This window comes from Pieris rapae, chromosome 23 (assembly GCF_905147795.1).
Source record: "Pieris rapae chromosome 23, ilPieRapa1.1, whole genome shotgun sequence".
In the NCBI taxonomy this organism is placed as follows: Eukaryota; Metazoa; Arthropoda; class Insecta; order Lepidoptera; family Pieridae; genus Pieris; species Pieris rapae.
Window position 1 is genome coordinate 262009 of NC_059531.1, and position 19965 is coordinate 281973.

General features: G+C 50.4%; 8 protein-coding genes across 8 annotated transcripts; all 8 read left to right on the forward strand.

The window, feature by feature from the left end:
- Positions 1 to 893: 893 nt before the first annotated feature.
- On the forward strand, positions 894 to 1421 carry LOC123690267 (histone H2A). The gene has a single exon (XM_045633471.1). It carries the CDS (start codon positions 952 to 954, stop codon positions 1324 to 1326), a length of 375 nt encoding a protein of 124 aa, XP_045489427.1. The 5' UTR covers positions 894 to 951; the 3' UTR covers positions 1327 to 1421.
- Positions 1422 to 6369: 4948 nt separating this feature from the next.
- LOC123690266 (histone H2B) lies at positions 6370 to 6963 on the forward strand. Its single transcript, XM_045633470.1, has one exon. The coding sequence runs from the start codon at positions 6426 to 6428 to the stop codon at positions 6798 to 6800; it is 375 nt and encodes a 124-aa protein (XP_045489426.1). The 5' UTR covers positions 6370 to 6425; the 3' UTR covers positions 6801 to 6963.
- Positions 6964 to 8800: 1837 nt separating this feature from the next.
- On the forward strand, positions 8801 to 9358 carry LOC123690197 (histone H4). The gene has a single exon (XM_045633319.1). The coding sequence runs from the start codon at positions 8960 to 8962 to the stop codon at positions 9269 to 9271; it is 312 nt and encodes a 103-aa protein (XP_045489275.1). The 5' UTR covers positions 8801 to 8959; the 3' UTR covers positions 9272 to 9358.
- Positions 9359 to 10460: 1102 nt separating this feature from the next.
- LOC123690192 (late histone H1-like) lies at positions 10461 to 11652 on the forward strand. The gene has a single exon (XM_045633314.1). The coding sequence runs from the start codon at positions 10551 to 10553 to the stop codon at positions 11370 to 11372; it is 822 nt and encodes a 273-aa protein (XP_045489270.1). The 5' UTR covers positions 10461 to 10550; the 3' UTR covers positions 11373 to 11652.
- Positions 11653 to 12804: 1152 nt separating this feature from the next.
- On the forward strand, positions 12805 to 13334 carry LOC123690195 (histone H2A). The gene has a single exon (XM_045633317.1). It carries the CDS (start codon positions 12865 to 12867, stop codon positions 13237 to 13239), a length of 375 nt encoding a protein of 124 aa, XP_045489273.1. The 5' UTR covers positions 12805 to 12864; the 3' UTR covers positions 13240 to 13334.
- A 652-nt stretch (positions 13335 to 13986) lies between these two features.
- LOC123690194 (histone H2B) lies at positions 13987 to 14583 on the forward strand. Its single transcript, XM_045633316.1, has one exon. It carries the CDS (start codon positions 14046 to 14048, stop codon positions 14418 to 14420), a length of 375 nt encoding a protein of 124 aa, XP_045489272.1. The 5' UTR covers positions 13987 to 14045; the 3' UTR covers positions 14421 to 14583.
- A 1837-nt stretch (positions 14584 to 16420) lies between these two features.
- On the forward strand, positions 16421 to 16978 carry LOC123690196 (histone H4). The gene has a single exon (XM_045633318.1). The coding sequence runs from the start codon at positions 16580 to 16582 to the stop codon at positions 16889 to 16891; it is 312 nt and encodes a 103-aa protein (XP_045489274.1). The 5' UTR covers positions 16421 to 16579; the 3' UTR covers positions 16892 to 16978.
- A 1102-nt stretch (positions 16979 to 18080) lies between these two features.
- On the forward strand, positions 18081 to 19272 carry LOC123690193 (late histone H1-like). Its single transcript, XM_045633315.1, has one exon. The coding sequence runs from the start codon at positions 18171 to 18173 to the stop codon at positions 18990 to 18992; it is 822 nt and encodes a 273-aa protein (XP_045489271.1). The 5' UTR covers positions 18081 to 18170; the 3' UTR covers positions 18993 to 19272.
- Positions 19273 to 19965: the final 693 nt, after the last annotated feature.

Below are 19965 nucleotides of genomic sequence, written 5' to 3' on the forward strand. Positions count from 1 at the left end.
ACCTTATTCTAATATTATATTAGTTAGCAACTCACCGTCGCAGCAGCGCCGTATCACACACACACGAAACACAAAATCGCCACCGCCACCTGCTAACCACGGTCGGTTCTCTGTATCGAGATCGCACTCACTTCACACTCGAGAAATACAACAAAAAAAAAAAATGCAATGCAGCACCGCGACCACTACTTCCTCTTCGCGATAACAATCCCTTCGGCCGCTCGAGATGCGCCTCCTTCGCCGCCCGAGTGCCCGACTGTTGCCAAATGTAAAAACAATACATGTACCCAATTATCAACAGATGTTATGAGGTGCAATAAAATTTGGCGGGCCAAGACAAAAGACAATAGACAATGGACACACCCCCGCCACCACCCCCACCGGTTCCTATTTAATAAACAAATTCTAAACAAATAACCAAATATGTAATATAAAAATATGTAATAATGGGCGTTTTACACGATTACACAACAGTACATAAAAACGAAAACACGAAACCGGTACACGTTCAAACAAAAAAGATAAAACACACAATAAATATTTGGAATAAAGATTCTAAACAAATAACCAAATACGTAATATAATAATATCTATCTGTATGTATATATATTTTTTTGTATGTATGTATGTATGTATGTATGCATGTAATTTTCATTCTTATTATTATTATTTTTAATTCTAATTCCACGTAATATGTAGATCTTACACACGTGACCGAAGCCCGCGCTCCCCCTCTCGCGCCCCTCACTAACGCTCGCTCGCTGAGCCGGCGGCACCCAATCGCGTTTAATAGCGCAGAGTCGTCGACGTCGTTTCTCGTCACACCCGGCCAGTTGGTTGAACACCGTCCGAATTCATATATAATATGAATTCGTAGCGGCTTGAAAAAAAAATAAGTAACCTGTCGGTTAGTTTTCAGTGAGTTGTGCAGTGCCCAAATAATCAAACGCAATGTCCGGACGTGGCAAGGGAGGCAAGGTCAAGGGAAAGGCAAAGTCGCGTTCCAACCGCGCAGGTCTCCAGTTCCCGGTGGGTCGTATCCACAGGCTGCTCAGGAAGGGCAACTACGCCGAGAGGGTCGGTGCCGGTGCGCCGGTGTACCTAGCGGCCGTTATGGAGTACCTGGCGGCTGAAGTGCTCGAGTTGGCCGGTAACGCGGCCCGTGACAACAAAAAGACCAGGATCATACCGCGTCACCTGCAGCTGGCCATTCGTAACGACGAGGAGCTCAACAAGCTGCTCTCCGGCGTGACCATCGCACAGGGCGGTGTACTGCCTAACATTCAGGCGGTCCTTCTCCCCAAGAAGACCGAGAAGAAGACATAAATTATAATAGCAACGACTGGAGTCTCGTCCAATTATTGTTATTATTCGTGTCGTTGTCAACTCGACGACCTAAAAGGCCCTTTTCAGGGCCGCAATATGATTCATAAAATCGCAATGATCGTGTGGTACGGCCACCGTGCCACCGTGATTTGTTAGATAAATGTATCAGCGACAATAAACGTTCCACACGTCACTATTCACAAAAATTATATACTAAGTACCTACTACTATAAATATGCTTCTATCAAAAAAATTGACTCAATTACCTACTTATTACAATGTGTATATACAATATCGAGTTGTATTTATTTTTTTATTCTTGACAATATTATTTACTTACAACAACAATAATAATAATAAATAAAAATAAAAACAACAATCGAACATGTAGACACGCCCGAAATTCACATTGCTCACGCATAATCCAATCAGTAATAATGAGACAATACATACAATACAGGCATACTGTTATACTACGTTATTATTGTTATTATTTTTAAATAACCATAAATAAACCGTGTCAGAGGGAGAAGGAGATAGAGACGGAGATATACATAATATAACGCCCCGCTCCCTCCGCCGTCGCCGTTCACCCCCCTCGCGCCCCAACACGCGGCGTCCTAACGGTAACGACGCCGTCGATTGGCGGCCGCGAAACGTTTCCTATGTAACGCCGGACCAGTCGCCAGAGCACTTTTCAAAGTGAAGTTTACTGAAGTGAGGTCCAAAAAATATTTCAAATCACAAGTCTAGTGTGGTGGCGGTAAGAGGCATTCCGGCGGACACGGAACCCGAGGCCATCATGTCAGAGCTGCGCGACCTCGGGTACGAGCCTGAACACGCCCAGCCCATTAGAGCCAGGAAGGGAAGACCGGGGTGTATCTTCCTGGTCATACTCCGCCGCACTCCAGACATCACCCCCGCGATCTACGGCATAACAGAGCTGTTGTGCATTCCGGGGGTGACCATCGAGTCCTGGCGGGGCAAAAGGGGCCCCGCACAATGTCATAGATGTCAGGGATTTAGACACTCCTCGCACCAATGCCACCGGGCCCTGGCCTGTGTGAAGTGCGGGGAGGGCCACCGTACCGCCGACTGCCCCCTACCTAAGGGGGCCACGCCGAGATGCGCCAATTGCAAGGGGGCGCATCCGGCCAACCACAGCACGTGTCCGGTGCTGAAGGAGGAGGCGCGCAACAAGCGCGCTGGCACGGTGGCACTTGCAGCACGGGGCATGGGCGCCTCCGAGGCGCGCGGTCGACGTCGCGGTGGTCGCGGCGGTCGCGGCGCGCGCGGCGCACATGGCGCACATGGCGCGCCTGGCGCTGGCGGCGGACGTGGCGCGCAGGGCGTATTTGGCGCCCGCGGCGCACATGGCGCACCTGGCGCACCTGGCGCGCCTAGCTCACATGGCGCCCATGGCGCACTTGGCGTCCGCGACGCGCGGGGACCATCTGGCGCACCTGGCGCACCTGGCGCTCGCGGCACACATGGCGCCACCACCCCAGCGCCTACACCAGCTGCCCAAACACGGCGGAGGGACGAGCCGCGCGAACACGCGCAGGCTGACCCGCGTGCCCATGGGCAGTACTTCTCGCAGCCGCAGGAGGTAGAGATGGTCACCTACCCCGCGGAGCCTCCCAGCCAACGCCGACGCCGCAGAGGGGGGAGAAGAAGAGGACGCGGGGGGGTACAACCCCCCGCCCCCCCGCGCGCGGAACCTGCCGCGCACGCCGAGGCTGGCCCCAGTAGGGCCGCCGCCGACTCCGCTCCAGTTGCTGGAGCTACCAGAGCCGCTGACCAGCGCGCCGCACGCCCCCGCAGCGGGGGCCCACTGAGGGGCCAGACGCTCCCCAGCGAGACGGCGATCGCTGAGGCGGTTGACAGGGCGGTCACCGCATTGCTGGGCGCCCTATACCCGACCCCGTCTGAACCGACCTACGGAGGACGCCGGTCGCGCAGTCGAGGCGTGAGGCAACGAAAATGAACTTACGCCTCCTGCACTGGAACGCCGACGGCCTTCGGGATAAAGGCCACCACTTGCGTCACATCCTACGCACACAGGACGTGGATGTGGCGCTCATTTCCGAGACGCACCTGCGCCCCACCGACCGACTGCGTGCCGCGGGCTACTACGTCTACCGCGCAGAGCACCAGGCGGCCAACGGGGCGCCCTTTCGCGGACTGGCGGTGATGATACGGCGACGGATCGCTCACCGCGCAATCCCGCCGGTCAACGGCGACAAAATCCTGACGCTGGGGGTCGAGCTAGAACTGGGCGGGCAGCCCACAGACGTGCTAGCTGTCTACGCTCCCCCCGGCTCCAACTTCGCACCGGCCGAGCTGGAGGCCGCGCTCAGCCGGAAGCCGACGCTCCTCGCGGGCGACTGGAATGCCAAGCATATCAGCTGGCAATCCCACTCCAGCAGCTCGCGGGGCAACCGGCTCCTGCAGCATGCCGAGGCTCGCGGCTACCAGGTGTGCGGACCAGATGCCGCCACCCACTACCCGAGAAACAACACCCACAGGCCGGACATTATCGATTTGGTGGTGCATAACCGGCCTGATCTCTACCTGGCGCAGGAGGTCCTGATGGATGAGTACCAGTCGGACCACCAACCAGTGCTGTGCCTTCTCGCGGGGGCACCATCCCCGCCCGCACGCAGCTGGAGGGTCACCGACTGGAACGCCTTCGAATCGATACTCGAAGGCGCCACCGCGCCAGGCCCACCGGACACGACACCAGGCGCCGTTGACGACATGGCGGAGTCCATGACGCGGCAACTCCAGGCAGCTCTGGCGGAAGCAACGACCACGCGTCCGCCGGAGGTCGTACGCGAGGACCTAGCCCCGTTCGTGCTGAGGCTGATCAGACAGAAGCGCGCGCTCAGGAGGCAGTGGCAGCACAATCGCTGCCCCGTGCTGAAGACAAAGCTGAATCGCCTCGCCGAACGGGTCAAGAAAGAGTTGGCCGCCCACGCCCAGCGCTCCTGGGAGCAAGCGCTGGGGGAGGCGACCACCGAGCCCACACGCCTACACCAACTCTGCCGCCGCCTCTATAGGACTCCAGAGCCGAAACGTCCGCTACGTGACAGCAACGGCGCCATCACCTATGACGACAACGATCGGGCCGAAATCTTCGCCGAGCACCTCCAGCGCCAATTCTCACCGAACGCCGCGGCATGCCCAGCGCGCGTGGCTGAGGTCGAGAGCGCTGTCGAGGGCTGGCTAGCTCGCCCGATCCCACCCGATGACGACCCCATTGCCTTTTCGCCTTCGCAAGTGCGGAAGGCGATACTCCGGCTGCCACTGAAGAAGGCGCCGGGACCGGACGGCATCACCCATCAGGCGCTGCGCCACCTACCCATGAGGTGGATAGTCGCGCTGGCGCGCCTCTTCACGGGGATCATTCGGTCCCTACACTTCCCCAGTACATGGAAAGAGGGCAAGGTGATCTTACTGCCGAAGCCCAGAAAGGATTACACCCGACCGGAGAGCTACCGGCCTATCACCTTGCTCTCAACTCAGTCGAAGCTGTTCGAGAGGCTGTTGCTGCAGAGGACCTACAAATACCTGCAGCCGAGGCCCGAGCAGTTCGGCTTCCGCGGCGAGCACAGCACCACGCTGCAGCTGACGAAGGTGCTCTTCACTGCAGCCGCGGCCCTCAACAAGAAGGAAGGGGCCGCCGCCGTGATGCTGGACATGGAGAAGGCCTTCGACCGTGTCTGGCACGATGGCCTCGTGCTGAAGCTCGCCGAGTCTCCACTGCCCCGCCGCATAGTCGCCGTGCTCCGCGCCTTTCTCACCGACCGCACGTTCTACGTTGCGACGGGAGAGGCTGCGTCGAGACCGCGACCCATCACGGCGGGCGTCCCACAGGGCAGCGTGCTATCGCCGCTGCTGTACACTACTTACACGGACGACGTCCCCTGCCCGAGCGGGTGTAGCCTGGCCCTCTTCGCCGACGACACGGCGTACGTGGCCACCTCGCTCAACACCAAGGCAGCAGCGGCGAAGCTCCAACGCGCTCTGGACCTCCTGCCAGAGTGGCTGAACAAGTGGAGACTAGCCGCCAACCCCAACAAGACACAGGCGATCGCCTTCGGCCGGAGTTGGTTGCCGCCGCCCCTGCGATTCCTGGACCAGGACGTGCCGTGGAAGACGCCGGTCACCTACTTAGGGGTCACCATCGACCGGAATCTGACCATGCGGCACCACGTCAAGAGGATCGTAGGAAGAGCGAAGGGGGTGTCGAGCAAACTCCGCCCCCTATTCACCGGCAACATACCCATCCGTACTAAGCTCGCGCTGTACAAGCAGTACGTGCGCCCACATCTCACGTACGCGGCGCCGGCGTGGTACTCCTACACTAAGGAGGCCCACCGGCAGAGACTGCGCGCCGTGCAGAACACATGCCTGAGGCGCGCAGTGGGGGCCCCCCGCTACGTGAGAAACGCCACCATAGCGCGAGACCTGCGGATGGAGTCCATCGACGAGTTCGTCGCGCGACTCGCGAAGGGGATGTTCGACCGAGCGGATGGCTCTCAGCATCCCCATCTCCAAAACATCGCGCCATGGCACTCCAGGCCGCCAGATCGCCTGCGGTATCCGCGTGAGCTACTCTCCGCGGATGCCGATACCACCGGACATGACACCAGGGCAGCAGCCGCGGCTTCGACCGCTGGTCGCCTCGCTGGGCCTCCCCCGGGGCTACCGGGGGTCTCACCCGGCGGAGCTTGACCGCGAGCCGCGCAGCGCGCTGCCCGATACCACCGACCACGACACCAGGGTCAAGTCGAGATTACTCCTTGACCCCACACTACCACCGGATTGACACCCCGGACAAGACCCCATCGGCTGCGCGCAGCGAGTCGAGCCATTGTTCCTCGCGCGCAGCAGCCCCCACCAAGGGCTATTAGCCCGCCCCCGTACCGCCCTGTATCAGCAGGGCGCGAACAAACAATCCACCCGATAGAGACCCATACTCGAACGGGTTTAAGCATCCCCCTTGCGAGGGAGGATGTAACAATTACAAGTCAAGTCTAGTGTCTCTCGTTGTTGTCGATACATAGTTTGTGACTGCCTATCTATCGTTCACTATGCCACCAAAGACCAGCGGCAAGGCGGCCAAGAAGTCCGGCAAGGCGCAGAAGAACATATCCAAATCGGACAAAAAGAAAAAGAAGCACAAGAGGAAGGAGAGCTACGCCATTTACATCTACAAGGTACTGAAGCAGGTGCATCCCGACACCGGTATCTCTTCGAAGGCGATGTCAATCATGAACTCGTTCGTGAACGACATCTTCGAGAGGATCGCGGCGGAGGCGTCCCGTCTCGCACACTACAACAAGCGTTCGACGATCACGTCCCGCGAGGTGCAGACCTCCGTGAGGCTCCTGCTGCCCGGCGAGCTCGCCAAGCACGCCGTCAGCGAGGGCACCAAGGCCGTCACCAAGTACACCAGCTCCAAGTGAGCGTCGCGGCGCGGTGGGACAACGGCGGCGGCGGCGTAGGACCAGCACCATCGTCTCGGCGCCGGCGATTTCTCTCTTATATTATTATACGTAATGAAAGTATAATGAGAGCGATTGACTATGATCATCATCATCATGAAAACGGCCCTTTTCAGGGCCACAATATCTATCCGAAGAGTTTGGTGTGTGTGTGTGAACCACACACCACAACGCACAGTATCAACGATAAACGTAAAAAAAAAAAAAAAAATATATATATATATATATAAATTAACAATCCCTCTATTATCAAGTACTTTTACCTATAAACCGATAAACAATTATATTAAGTGTAAAAACTATCATGAATATGAAACTTAAAAATTAAAAAAAAAAAAAGACAATAGTCTCGGTGTACATAATTATATATATATATATATATTTATCTCACTCTCTCTCCATCTCTCTCTCTGTCTCTTATTTTATATATTATATAATATTTTGTACATGCACAGAATTTTGTATGTTTAATTAGTGTTGTCCACTGATCAGTGAAAAGTAATGTAAATTCAACTTATTTAACGCGATTAAAGACAAATGAACGTTTTAATTTTTGTTAGTTACCTATTTATTATTGTTATAAACAATTTCATTTTAGATAGGTCTCGTAAATGTCCCGACACACCCGCCCGTCCCGTTCGAGCTCGGTTCGACGTTATATATAAATGCGGCCCAATAGTTTTAAAGGTGTTTATATCATCATCGCAAGCGATACGCGACGGACGTGTCCACACATCGTACATAATATAATAAAGTTTGCATTCAGTCGAGTCGAGTGAGTGAGTGAGAGCAGTCGTCGTAATGGCACGTACTAAGCAGACAGCCCGTAAGTCCACCGGAGGTAAGGCGCCGCGAAAGCAGCTCGCCACCAAGGCGGCCCGCAAGAGCGCTCCAGCCACCGGCGGCGTGAAGAAGCCTCACCGTTACAGGCCCGGTACCGTCGCTCTGAGAGAGATCCGTCGCTACCAGAAGAGTACCGAGCTGTTGATCCGCAAGTTGCCGTTCCAGCGTCTGGTGAGGGAGATCGCGCAGGACTTCAAGACCGACCTCAGGTTCCAGAGCTCCGCCGTGATGGCGCTTCAGGAGGCGAGCGAGGCGTATCTGGTGGGCCTCTTCGAGGACACCAACCTGTGCGCCATTCACGCCAAGCGAGTGACGATCATGCCCAAGGACATCCAACTGGCGAGACGCATTCGCGGCGAGCGTGCTTAATTTTGCGCAGCCGCTGCTAAATAATAATAATATTATAATATTATTATTACAACAAAAGGCCCTTTTCAGGGCCGCATATAATTCAAATGATGTGCTTCACAGACAGACATCACGTATCGAACGAATAAAACGAACGTTATACAAAGTCAAAAGGCTTTATTTAGGCTAACATTAAGAATAATTAACCTAATATAATATAAAACAATTAATTTATTGAAATTATTAAATTAATAATTATTTTCGAGATCGATATAACGTAAATGAGGCAGGCGCCTATCGCACTGTGTGTCTCTATGATATTTTCTATTATGCGTCAGCATAATATATTTTCGACTTCAAAGGCAAATGCCGACAACAATATTTGCGAGCCACCATTGTTTCACTGTTTCTTAGAAAACAATTGCACAATAATGACTTTCTATTATATGTATTTATGGCACCACTTCAGGAATTTATGACTCTTGTTGACGCGTGCTGTAGCTCAGTGTGTGTACCAGGTGTTAATTTTTTTTTTGTTTAGTTAATTGTTAAATGTGTTAAATTTTTGCGGTGATTTGTTTTTTTTTCTGTTATTGCGTATTGTTTTCAATTCATGCGTATCGACATATTTTATTATTCATCGGTTTTATTTTGCTTCTTTATGTACATAGTTATTGTAGTTATTTATTTATTTATACATACATAAAATCATAATAATAAGAACGAATCTCACACACCGAACGCCGCTGCCCCGCTGCCTCTCTCCCCTCTGCCCCGTTTATATGCGAGGTCCTAGCTGTCCGAAATCTATATATACAGCACGATTGGTAAGCGCGAAGCGCATTGTAACAGTGATCGTCGTACGTGACACACGTACGTAGTGCTGGTGATTTTTCTAAGAAGTACAGTTAATTCAGAGACAATCAACGATGACCGGCCGCGGTAAGGGAGGAAAGGGATTGGGAAAAGGTGGCGCGAAGCGTCACAGGAAGGTGCTCCGTGATAACATCCAGGGTATCACCAAGCCGGCGATTCGGCGTCTGGCGCGCAGGGGTGGAGTGAAACGTATCTCCGGTCTGATATACGAGGAGACTCGCGGTGTTCTCAAGGTTTTCCTCGAGAACGTCATCCGCGACGCGGTAACCTACACGGAGCACGCCAAGAGGAAGACCGTCACCGCCATGGACGTCGTGTACGCTCTGAAGCGCCAGGGCCGCACCCTCTACGGTTTCGGCGGTTAAGTTGATTAATTGTTGTCTGTCGTATACATACTTAGGTATATGACGGATATTTTTCAACAAGTAAAAAAGGCCCTTTTCAGGGCCGCATATGTTTCTATTATAAAAATAAAACGTATCAAAACGACTAAACGACACCCACCCACAATTAGTTTTAAGCTACCAATATAAATAAATAATTTAATAAATTACCAATCGATAAATGATTGATTGAATAATACTTTTCATAATATTATCGACTACTATTACTGCTGATACTAATGCTAACTATCCACTAGTGGCATGTTAATATAAAGTTTTCGTACTGTATGTACACGAGTACGGCGTTAGCAGTCGCTCTCGTCGTCATAATAATATTATATCGCAAACGATAAGTATAGTATGTACACATACTATTATAGAGAGATAGCGGTTAGGTTATTATGTTATGCTTAGACATTGAAAATTAAGAATATAGGTGTGCTAATGCTAGGTTGCGACCGAACAGCATCGCTCCCGGTTGCGTCAATGAAATTTTTGCTTTGAATTTATATAGATCTCGCGTGCTTCTCGATCGATGTGTTTGATAAATACTTATAATTAATTTAATCGGACATTTCGACGAGCTCACTAGACTTATTTCGTTTCGTAAATAATATTAATGCTACTACGGAGCAAAGACGAAAGAGAACGCGCGCGCGTCCACGGCCTCGTCTCGGGAGCGCGGTGCTGTCCTACAACATGTCGCATTCGATGCGTTAAAATCGATCGTAATCCTAATATATCGCCGAAACGAATGGATCCCGTTGAACCTCGGAATCTTGAGCTCCGCCCTCGGAGGTCGCGCGCGCGGCCACCTTTCGCTTTAATTGTTTAATTCGCGATTTAAACTGGACGGTACGCGCGCGACTCGACAATAACAAACTTCAAACGCGGATGCCCGACGCGCGCGACCGCCTGGAGCCCCGCCCGACTGCCCGACCGGTGGCCGATATCGTAGACTATCGATCGCCAACGAGATTTCCACCGATTTTTCGTTTGATAATCATCAAAAATCCGATGAGACCGAGACGTGTTAGTGAAAAGTTTCACACTCGAATACGAGAAAACGCACGCAGCCGACGAAGCTCTCGTCGCGGTATACCGATTCGTCTGGCCGGCGCTCACTAGCGCCGCGCACTCTTTACGCACATATTATTATCATCCACCTAGTACGATAATATTATACTACTACATAATATTATAACAATAATATAATTAGTGTGACTGTGTGATTCATATAATTGAAAAAGAAAAGAAAATAATGGCCGACACCGCAGTAGCATCGGAGACACCCGCGCCGGCGACGCCCGCCAAGAAGGCACCGAAAGCGGCAGCGGCCGCCAAGAAACCCAAGGCGAGACCGACGCACCCCAAGACCTCCGAAATGGTGAACAGCGCGATCAAGGAGCTCAAGGAGAGGAGCGGATCGTCCCTGCAGGCGATCAAGAAGTACATCGCCTCGAATTATAGCCTCGACGCCGAGAGGTTGGCGCCGTTCATAAGAAAGTATCTCAAGCGTGCCGTCGCCTCCGGCACCCTGATTCAGACGAAGGGCAAGGGCGCATCGGGCTCGTTCAAGATAGACAGCAAGTCTGGTACCGGCGGCGCCGCTAAGAAGGCGACGGCCGCCTCCGCGTCCTCCGGCGGCAGGGGCTCCGGCGCGGCGGCGTCCTCCGCGGCCAAATCGGCGAAGAAGCCGAGCGCACCCGCCAAGAAGACCGCCGCGAGCGCCGGCGCCAGGAGCAAGAAGGCCGCCGCCGCCGCGTCGGCATCGGCCGCCGGGTCCGCCTCCCCGGCCAAAGCGGGCGGCAGGGGCGTCGCCGCCAAAGACAAGAAGGCGGCGGCTGCGGCCAAGAGGAAGCCGGTCGCTGCGGCCGCACCGAAGAAGGGTCGCGCCGCCGCCGCCGCCGCGGCGTCCGGCAAGGGCGCGTCGAGCAACGCGGCCGCGTCCAAGGCGAAGAGGAGCGCGAAGCCACCGACCAAGAAACCTAAGGCCCCCAAACCGAAGAAGGCCGCCGCCGCCGCGCCCAAATCGAAGGCCGCCACCACCGCGAAAAAGGCGTCGGCCGCTTCCAAGAAGTGAACGCGACCATCCACGTTCAATAAGCACGAGCCGCCGCACCGTGTTCGCGTACGCTGACCACCGAGTAGCGGGAGCGGAAGGAGGGTCACCGGCCACCGGACCAGCGACGAGCGCATCGCAAGTGGTCGGTTGTGTCGATGTCGTATATTATTATTGTAATAATAGACGCACGCACAAACACGCCACACAAAAAGCCCTTTTCAGGGCTAACATATGTTTCAATGATGGGCTGCCGTTGAGCCGTCGAGAGTATCAAACGAATAAACGCACAAAAAAATATTATATTATATTGAATCCTAAAAATCTACATATATATACAAATAATATATAGCCATTCCATGTTGTCGCAGGTGCTACAAACTATCAAAATTGTCCAATTGTCGCTAGTTTACCGGCTGGTGATACATATCCTATATTATATAAATAATAAAACATGCGACATAGGTAGTTGTTAAATTGTCCAATAATGAAGGCAGCGAGAGTGAGAGAGGCAGATTATGTACCTATGTATAAGTATGTAGGTGTGTCTTAATATTTTAACACCTTATTCTAATATTATATTAGTTAGCAACTCACCGTCGCAGCAGCGCCGTATCACACACACACGAAACACAAAATCGCCACCGCCACCTGCTAACCACGGTCGGTTCTCTGTATCGAGATCGCACTCACTTCACACTCGAGAAATACAACAAAAAAAAAAAATGCAATGCAGCACCGCGACCACTACTTCCTCTTCGCGATAACAATCCCTTCGGCCGCTCGAGATGCGCCTCCTTCGCCGCCCGAGTGCCCGACTGTTGCCAAATGTAAAAACAATACATGTACCCAATTATCAACAGATGTTATGAGGTGCAATAAAATTTGGCGGGCCAAGACAAAAGACAATAGACAATGGACACACCCCCGCCACCACCCCCACCGGTTCCTATTTAATAAACAAATTCTAAACAAATAACCAAATATGTAATATAAAAATATGTAATAATGGGCGTTTTACACGATTACACAACAGTACATAAAAACGAAAACACGAAACCGGTACACGTTCAAACAAAAAAGATAAAACACACAATAAATATTTGGAATAAAGATTCTAAACAAATAACCAAATACGTAATATAATAATATCTATCTGTATGTATATATATTTTTTTGTATGTATGTATGTATGTATGTATGCATGTAATTTTCATTCTTATTATTATTATTTTTAATTCTAATTCCACGTAATATGTAGATCTTACACACGTGACCGAAGCCCGCGCTCCCCCTCTCGCGCCCCTCACTAACGCTCGCTCGCTGAGCCGGCGGCACCCAATCGCGTTTAATAGCGCAGAGTCGTCGACGTCGTTTCTCGTCACACCCGGCCAGTTGGTTGAACACCGTCCGAATTCATATATAATATGAATTCGTAGCGGCTTGAAAAAAAAATAAGTAACCTGTCGGTTAGTTTTCAGTGAGTTGTGCAGTGCCCAAATAATCAAACGCAATGTCCGGACGTGGCAAGGGAGGCAAGGTCAAGGGAAAGGCAAAGTCGCGTTCCAACCGCGCAGGTCTCCAGTTCCCGGTGGGTCGTATCCACAGGCTGCTCAGGAAGGGCAACTACGCCGAGAGGGTCGGTGCCGGTGCGCCGGTGTACCTAGCGGCCGTTATGGAGTACCTGGCGGCTGAAGTGCTCGAGTTGGCCGGTAACGCGGCCCGTGACAACAAAAAGACCAGGATCATACCGCGTCACCTGCAGCTGGCCATTCGTAACGACGAGGAGCTCAACAAGCTGCTCTCCGGCGTGACCATCGCACAGGGCGGTGTACTGCCTAACATTCAGGCGGTCCTTCTCCCCAAGAAGACCGAGAAGAAGACATAAATTATAATAGCAACGACTGGAGTCTCGTCCAATTATTGTTATTATTCGTGTCGTTGTCAACTCGACGACCTAAAAGGCCCTTTTCAGGGCCGCAATATGATTCATAAAATCGCAATGATCGTGTGGTACGGCCACCGTGCCACCGTGATTTGTTAGATAAATGTATCAGCGACAATAAACGTTCCACACGTCACTATTCACAAAAATTATATACTAAGTACCTACTACTATAAATATGCTTCTATCAAAAAAATTGACTCAATTACCTACTTATTACAATGTGTATATACAATATCGAGTTGTATTTATTTTTTTATTCTTGACAATATTATTTACTTACAACAACAATAATAATAATAAATAAAAATAAAAACAACAATCGAACATGTAGACACGCCCGAAATTCACATTGCTCACGCATAATCCAATCAGTAATAATGAGACAATACATACAATACAGGCATACTGTTATACTACGTTATTATTGTTATTATTTTTAAATAACCATAAATAAACCGTGTCAGAGGGAGAAGGAGATAGAGACGGAGATATACATAATATAACGCCCCGCTCCCTCCGCCGTCGCCGTTCACCCCCCTCGCGCCCCAACACGCGGCGTCCTAACGGTAACGACGCCGTCGATTGGCGGCCGCGAAACGTTTCCTATGTAACGCCGGACCAGTCGCCAGAGCACTTTTCAAAGTGAAGTTTACTGAAGTGAGGTCCAAAAAATATTTCAAATCACAAGTCTAGTGTCTCTCGTTGTTGTCGATACATAGTTTGTGACTGCCTATCTATCGTTCACTATGCCACCAAAGACCAGCGGCAAGGCGGCCAAGAAGTCCGGCAAGGCGCAGAAGAACATATCCAAATCGGACAAAAAGAAAAAGAAGCACAAGAGGAAGGAGAGCTACGCCATTTACATCTACAAGGTACTGAAGCAGGTGCATCCCGACACCGGTATCTCTTCGAAGGCGATGTCAATCATGAACTCGTTCGTGAACGACATCTTCGAGAGGATCGCGGCGGAGGCGTCCCGTCTCGCACACTACAACAAGCGTTCGACGATCACGTCCCGCGAGGTGCAGACCTCCGTGAGGCTCCTGCTGCCCGGCGAGCTCGCCAAGCACGCCGTCAGCGAGGGCACCAAGGCCGTCACCAAGTACACCAGCTCCAAGTGAGCGTCGCGGCGCGGTGGGACAACGGCGGCGGCGGCGTAGGACCAGCACCATCGTCTCGGCGCCGGCGATTTCTCTCTTATATTATTATACGTAATGAAAGTATAATGAGAGCGATTGACTATGATCATCATCATCATGAAAACGGCCCTTTTCAGGGCCACAATATCTATCCGAAGAGTTTGGTGTGTGTGTGTGAACCACACACCACAACGCACAGTATCAACGATAAACGTAAAAAAAAAAAAAAAAATATATATATATATATATAAATTAACAATCCCTCTATTATCAAGTACTTTTACCTATAAACCGATAAACAATTATATTAAGTGTAAAAACTATCATGAATATGAAACTTAAAAATTAAAAAAAAAAAAAGACAATAGTCTCGGTGTACATAATTATATATATATATATATATTTATCTCACTCTCTCTCCATCTCTCTCTCTGTCTCTTATTTTATATATTATATAATATTTTGTACATGCACAGAATTTTGTATGTTTAATTAGTGTTGTCCACTGATCAGTGAAAAGTAATGTAAATTCAACTTATTTAACGCGATTAAAGACAAATGAACGTTTTAATTTTTGTTAGTTACCTATTTATTATTGTTATAAACAATTTCATTTTAGATAGGTCTCGTAAATGTCCCGACACACCCGCCCGTCCCGTTCGAGCTCGGTTCGACGTTATATATAAATGCGGCCCAATAGTTTTAAAGGTGTTTATATCATCATCGCAAGCGATACGCGACGGACGTGTCCACACATCGTACATAATATAATAAAGTTTGCATTCAGTCGAGTCGAGTGAGTGAGTGAGAGCAGTCGTCGTAATGGCACGTACTAAGCAGACAGCCCGTAAGTCCACCGGAGGTAAGGCGCCGCGAAAGCAGCTCGCCACCAAGGCGGCCCGCAAGAGCGCTCCAGCCACCGGCGGCGTGAAGAAGCCTCACCGTTACAGGCCCGGTACCGTCGCTCTGAGAGAGATCCGTCGCTACCAGAAGAGTACCGAGCTGTTGATCCGCAAGTTGCCGTTCCAGCGTCTGGTGAGGGAGATCGCGCAGGACTTCAAGACCGACCTCAGGTTCCAGAGCTCCGCCGTGATGGCGCTTCAGGAGGCGAGCGAGGCGTATCTGGTGGGCCTCTTCGAGGACACCAACCTGTGCGCCATTCACGCCAAGCGAGTGACGATCATGCCCAAGGACATCCAACTGGCGAGACGCATTCGCGGCGAGCGTGCTTAATTTTGCGCAGCCGCTGCTAAATAATAATAATATTATAATATTATTATTACAACAAAAGGCCCTTTTCAGGGCCGCATATAATTCAAATGATGTGCTTCACAGACAGACATCACGTATCGAACGAATAAAACGAACGTTATACAAAGTCAAAAGGCTTTATTTAGGCTAACATTAAGAATAATTAACCTAATATAATATAAAACAATTAATTTATTGAAATTATTAAATTAATAATTATTTTCGAGATCGATATAACGTAAATGAGGCAGGCGCCTATCGCACTGTGTGTCTCTATGATATTTTCTATTATGCGTCAGCATAATATATTTTCGACTTCAAAGGCAAATGCCGACAACAATATTTGCGAGCCACCATTGTTTCACTGTTTCTTAGAAAACAATTGCACAATAATGACTTTCTATTATATGTATTTATGGCACCACTTCAGGAATTTATGACTCTTGTTGACGCGTGCTGTAGCTCAGTGTGTGTACCAGGTGTTAATTTTTTTTTTGTTTAGTTAATTGTTAAATGTGTTAAATTTTTGCGGTGATTTGTTTTTTTTTCTGTTATTGCGTATTGTTTTCAATTCATGCGTATCGACATATTTTATTATTCATCGGTTTTATTTTGCTTCTTTATGTACATAGTTATTGTAGTTATTTATTTATTTATACATACATAAAATCATAATAATAAGAACGAATCTCACACACCGAACGCCGCTGCCCCGCTGCCTCTCTCCCCTCTGCCCCGTTTATATGCGAGGTCCTAGCTGTCCGAAATCTATATATACAGCACGATTGGTAAGCGCGAAGCGCATTGTAACAGTGATCGTCGTACGTGACACACGTACGTAGTGCTGGTGATTTTTCTAAGAAGTACAGTTAATTCAGAGACAATCAACGATGACCGGCCGCGGTAAGGGAGGAAAGGGATTGGGAAAAGGTGGCGCGAAGCGTCACAGGAAGGTGCTCCGTGATAACATCCAGGGTATCACCAAGCCGGCGATTCGGCGTCTGGCGCGCAGGGGTGGAGTGAAACGTATCTCCGGTCTGATATACGAGGAGACTCGCGGTGTTCTCAAGGTTTTCCTCGAGAACGTCATCCGCGACGCGGTAACCTACACGGAGCACGCCAAGAGGAAGACCGTCACCGCCATGGACGTCGTGTACGCTCTGAAGCGCCAGGGCCGCACCCTCTACGGTTTCGGCGGTTAAGTTGATTAATTGTTGTCTGTCGTATACATACTTAGGTATATGACGGATATTTTTCAACAAGTAAAAAAGGCCCTTTTCAGGGCCGCATATGTTTCTATTATAAAAATAAAACGTATCAAAACGACTAAACGACACCCACCCACAATTAGTTTTAAGCTACCAATATAAATAAATAATTTAATAAATTACCAATCGATAAATGATTGATTGAATAATACTTTTCATAATATTATCGACTACTATTACTGCTGATACTAATGCTAACTATCCACTAGTGGCATGTTAATATAAAGTTTTCGTACTGTATGTACACGAGTACGGCGTTAGCAGTCGCTCTCGTCGTCATAATAATATTATATCGCAAACGATAAGTATAGTATGTACACATACTATTATAGAGAGATAGCGGTTAGGTTATTATGTTATGCTTAGACATTGAAAATTAAGAATATAGGTGTGCTAATGCTAGGTTGCGACCGAACAGCATCGCTCCCGGTTGCGTCAATGAAATTTTTGCTTTGAATTTATATAGATCTCGCGTGCTTCTCGATCGATGTGTTTGATAAATACTTATAATTAATTTAATCGGACATTTCGACGAGCTCACTAGACTTATTTCGTTTCGTAAATAATATTAATGCTACTACGGAGCAAAGACGAAAGAGAACGCGCGCGCGTCCACGGCCTCGTCTCGGGAGCGCGGTGCTGTCCTACAACATGTCGCATTCGATGCGTTAAAATCGATCGTAATCCTAATATATCGCCGAAACGAATGGATCCCGTTGAACCTCGGAATCTTGAGCTCCGCCCTCGGAGGTCGCGCGCGCGGCCACCTTTCGCTTTAATTGTTTAATTCGCGATTTAAACTGGACGGTACGCGCGCGACTCGACAATAACAAACTTCAAACGCGGATGCCCGACGCGCGCGACCGCCTGGAGCCCCGCCCGACTGCCCGACCGGTGGCCGATATCGTAGACTATCGATCGCCAACGAGATTTCCACCGATTTTTCGTTTGATAATCATCAAAAATCCGATGAGACCGAGACGTGTTAGTGAAAAGTTTCACACTCGAATACGAGAAAACGCACGCAGCCGACGAAGCTCTCGTCGCGGTATACCGATTCGTCTGGCCGGCGCTCACTAGCGCCGCGCACTCTTTACGCACATATTATTATCATCCACCTAGTACGATAATATTATACTACTACATAATATTATAACAATAATATAATTAGTGTGACTGTGTGATTCATATAATTGAAAAAGAAAAGAAAATAATGGCCGACACCGCAGTAGCATCGGAGACACCCGCGCCGGCGACGCCCGCCAAGAAGGCACCGAAAGCGGCAGCGGCCGCCAAGAAACCCAAGGCGAGACCGACGCACCCCAAGACCTCCGAAATGGTGAACAGCGCGATCAAGGAGCTCAAGGAGAGGAGCGGATCGTCCCTGCAGGCGATCAAGAAGTACATCGCCTCGAATTATAGCCTCGACGCCGAGAGGTTGGCGCCGTTCATAAGAAAGTATCTCAAGCGTGCCGTCGCCTCCGGCACCCTGATTCAGACGAAGGGCAAGGGCGCATCGGGCTCGTTCAAGATAGACAGCAAGTCTGGTACCGGCGGCGCCGCTAAGAAGGCGACGGCCGCCTCCGCGTCCTCCGGCGGCAGGGGCTCCGGCGCGGCGGCGTCCTCCGCGGCCAAATCGGCGAAGAAGCCGAGCGCACCCGCCAAGAAGACCGCCGCGAGCGCCGGCGCCAGGAGCAAGAAGGCCGCCGCCGCCGCGTCGGCATCGGCCGCCGGGTCCGCCTCCCCGGCCAAAGCGGGCGGCAGGGGCGTCGCCGCCAAAGACAAGAAGGCGGCGGCTGCGGCCAAGAGGAAGCCGGTCGCTGCGGCCGCACCGAAGAAGGGTCGCGCCGCCGCCGCCGCCGCGGCGTCCGGCAAGGGCGCGTCGAGCAACGCGGCCGCGTCCAAGGCGAAGAGGAGCGCGAAGCCACCGACCAAGAAACCTAAGGCCCCCAAACCGAAGAAGGCCGCCGCCGCCGCGCCCAAATCGAAGGCCGCCACCACCGCGAAAAAGGCGTCGGCCGCTTCCAAGAAGTGAACGCGACCATCCACGTTCAATAAGCACGAGCCGCCGCACCGTGTTCGCGTACGCTGACCACCGAGTAGCGGGAGCGGAAGGAGGGTCACCGGCCACCGGACCAGCGACGAGCGCATCGCAAGTGGTCGGTTGTGTCGATGTCGTATATTATTATTGTAATAATAGACGCACGCACAAACACGCCACACAAAAAGCCCTTTTCAGGGCTAACATATGTTTCAATGATGGGCTGCCGTTGAGCCGTCGAGAGTATCAAACGAATAAACGCACAAAAAAATATTATATTATATTGAATCCTAAAAATCTACATATATATACAAATAATATATAGCCATTCCATGTTGTCGCAGGTGCTACAAACTATCAAAATTGTCCAATTGTCGCTAGTTTACCGGCTGGTGATACATATCCTATATTATATAAATAATAAAACATGCGACATAGGTAGTTGTTAAATTGTCCAATAATGAAGGCAGCGAGAGTGAGAGAGGCAGATTATGTACCTATGTATAAGTATGTAGGTGTGTCTTAATATTTTAACACCTTATTCTAATATTATATTAGTTAGCAACTCACCGTCGCAGCAGCGCCGTATCACACACACACGAAACACAAAATCGCCACCGCCACCTGCTAACCACGGTCGGTTCTCTGTATCGAGATCGCACTCACTTCACACTCGAGAAATACAACAAAAAAAAAAAATGCAATGCAGCACCGCGACCACTACTTCCTCTTCGCGATAACAATCCCTTCGGCCGCTCGAGATGCGCCTCCTTCGCCGCCCGAGTGCCCGACTGTTGCCAAATGTAAAAACAATACATGTACCCAATTATCAACAGATGTTATGAGGTGCAATAAAATTTGGCGGGCCAAGACAAAAGACAATAGACAATGGACACACCCCCGCCACCACCCCCACCGGTTCCTATTTAATAAACAAATTCTAAACAAATAACCAAATATGTAATAT

Coding starts and splice junctions, on each gene's coding strand:
- LOC123690194 (XM_045633316.1), top strand. CDS start 14,046: ATGCCACCAAAGACCAGCGGCAAGGCGGCCAAGAAGTCCGGCAAGGCG.
- LOC123690192 (XM_045633314.1), top strand. CDS start 10,551: ATGGCCGACACCGCAGTAGCATCGGAGACACCCGCGCCGGCGACGCCC.
- LOC123690267 (XM_045633471.1), top strand. CDS start 952: ATGTCCGGACGTGGCAAGGGAGGCAAGGTCAAGGGAAAGGCAAAGTCG.
- LOC123690197 (XM_045633319.1), top strand. CDS start 8,960: ATGACCGGCCGCGGTAAGGGAGGAAAGGGATTGGGAAAAGGTGGCGCG.
- LOC123690195 (XM_045633317.1), top strand. CDS start 12,865: ATGTCCGGACGTGGCAAGGGAGGCAAGGTCAAGGGAAAGGCAAAGTCG.
- LOC123690266 (XM_045633470.1), top strand. CDS start 6,426: ATGCCACCAAAGACCAGCGGCAAGGCGGCCAAGAAGTCCGGCAAGGCG.
- LOC123690196 (XM_045633318.1), top strand. CDS start 16,580: ATGACCGGCCGCGGTAAGGGAGGAAAGGGATTGGGAAAAGGTGGCGCG.
- LOC123690193 (XM_045633315.1), top strand. CDS start 18,171: ATGGCCGACACCGCAGTAGCATCGGAGACACCCGCGCCGGCGACGCCC.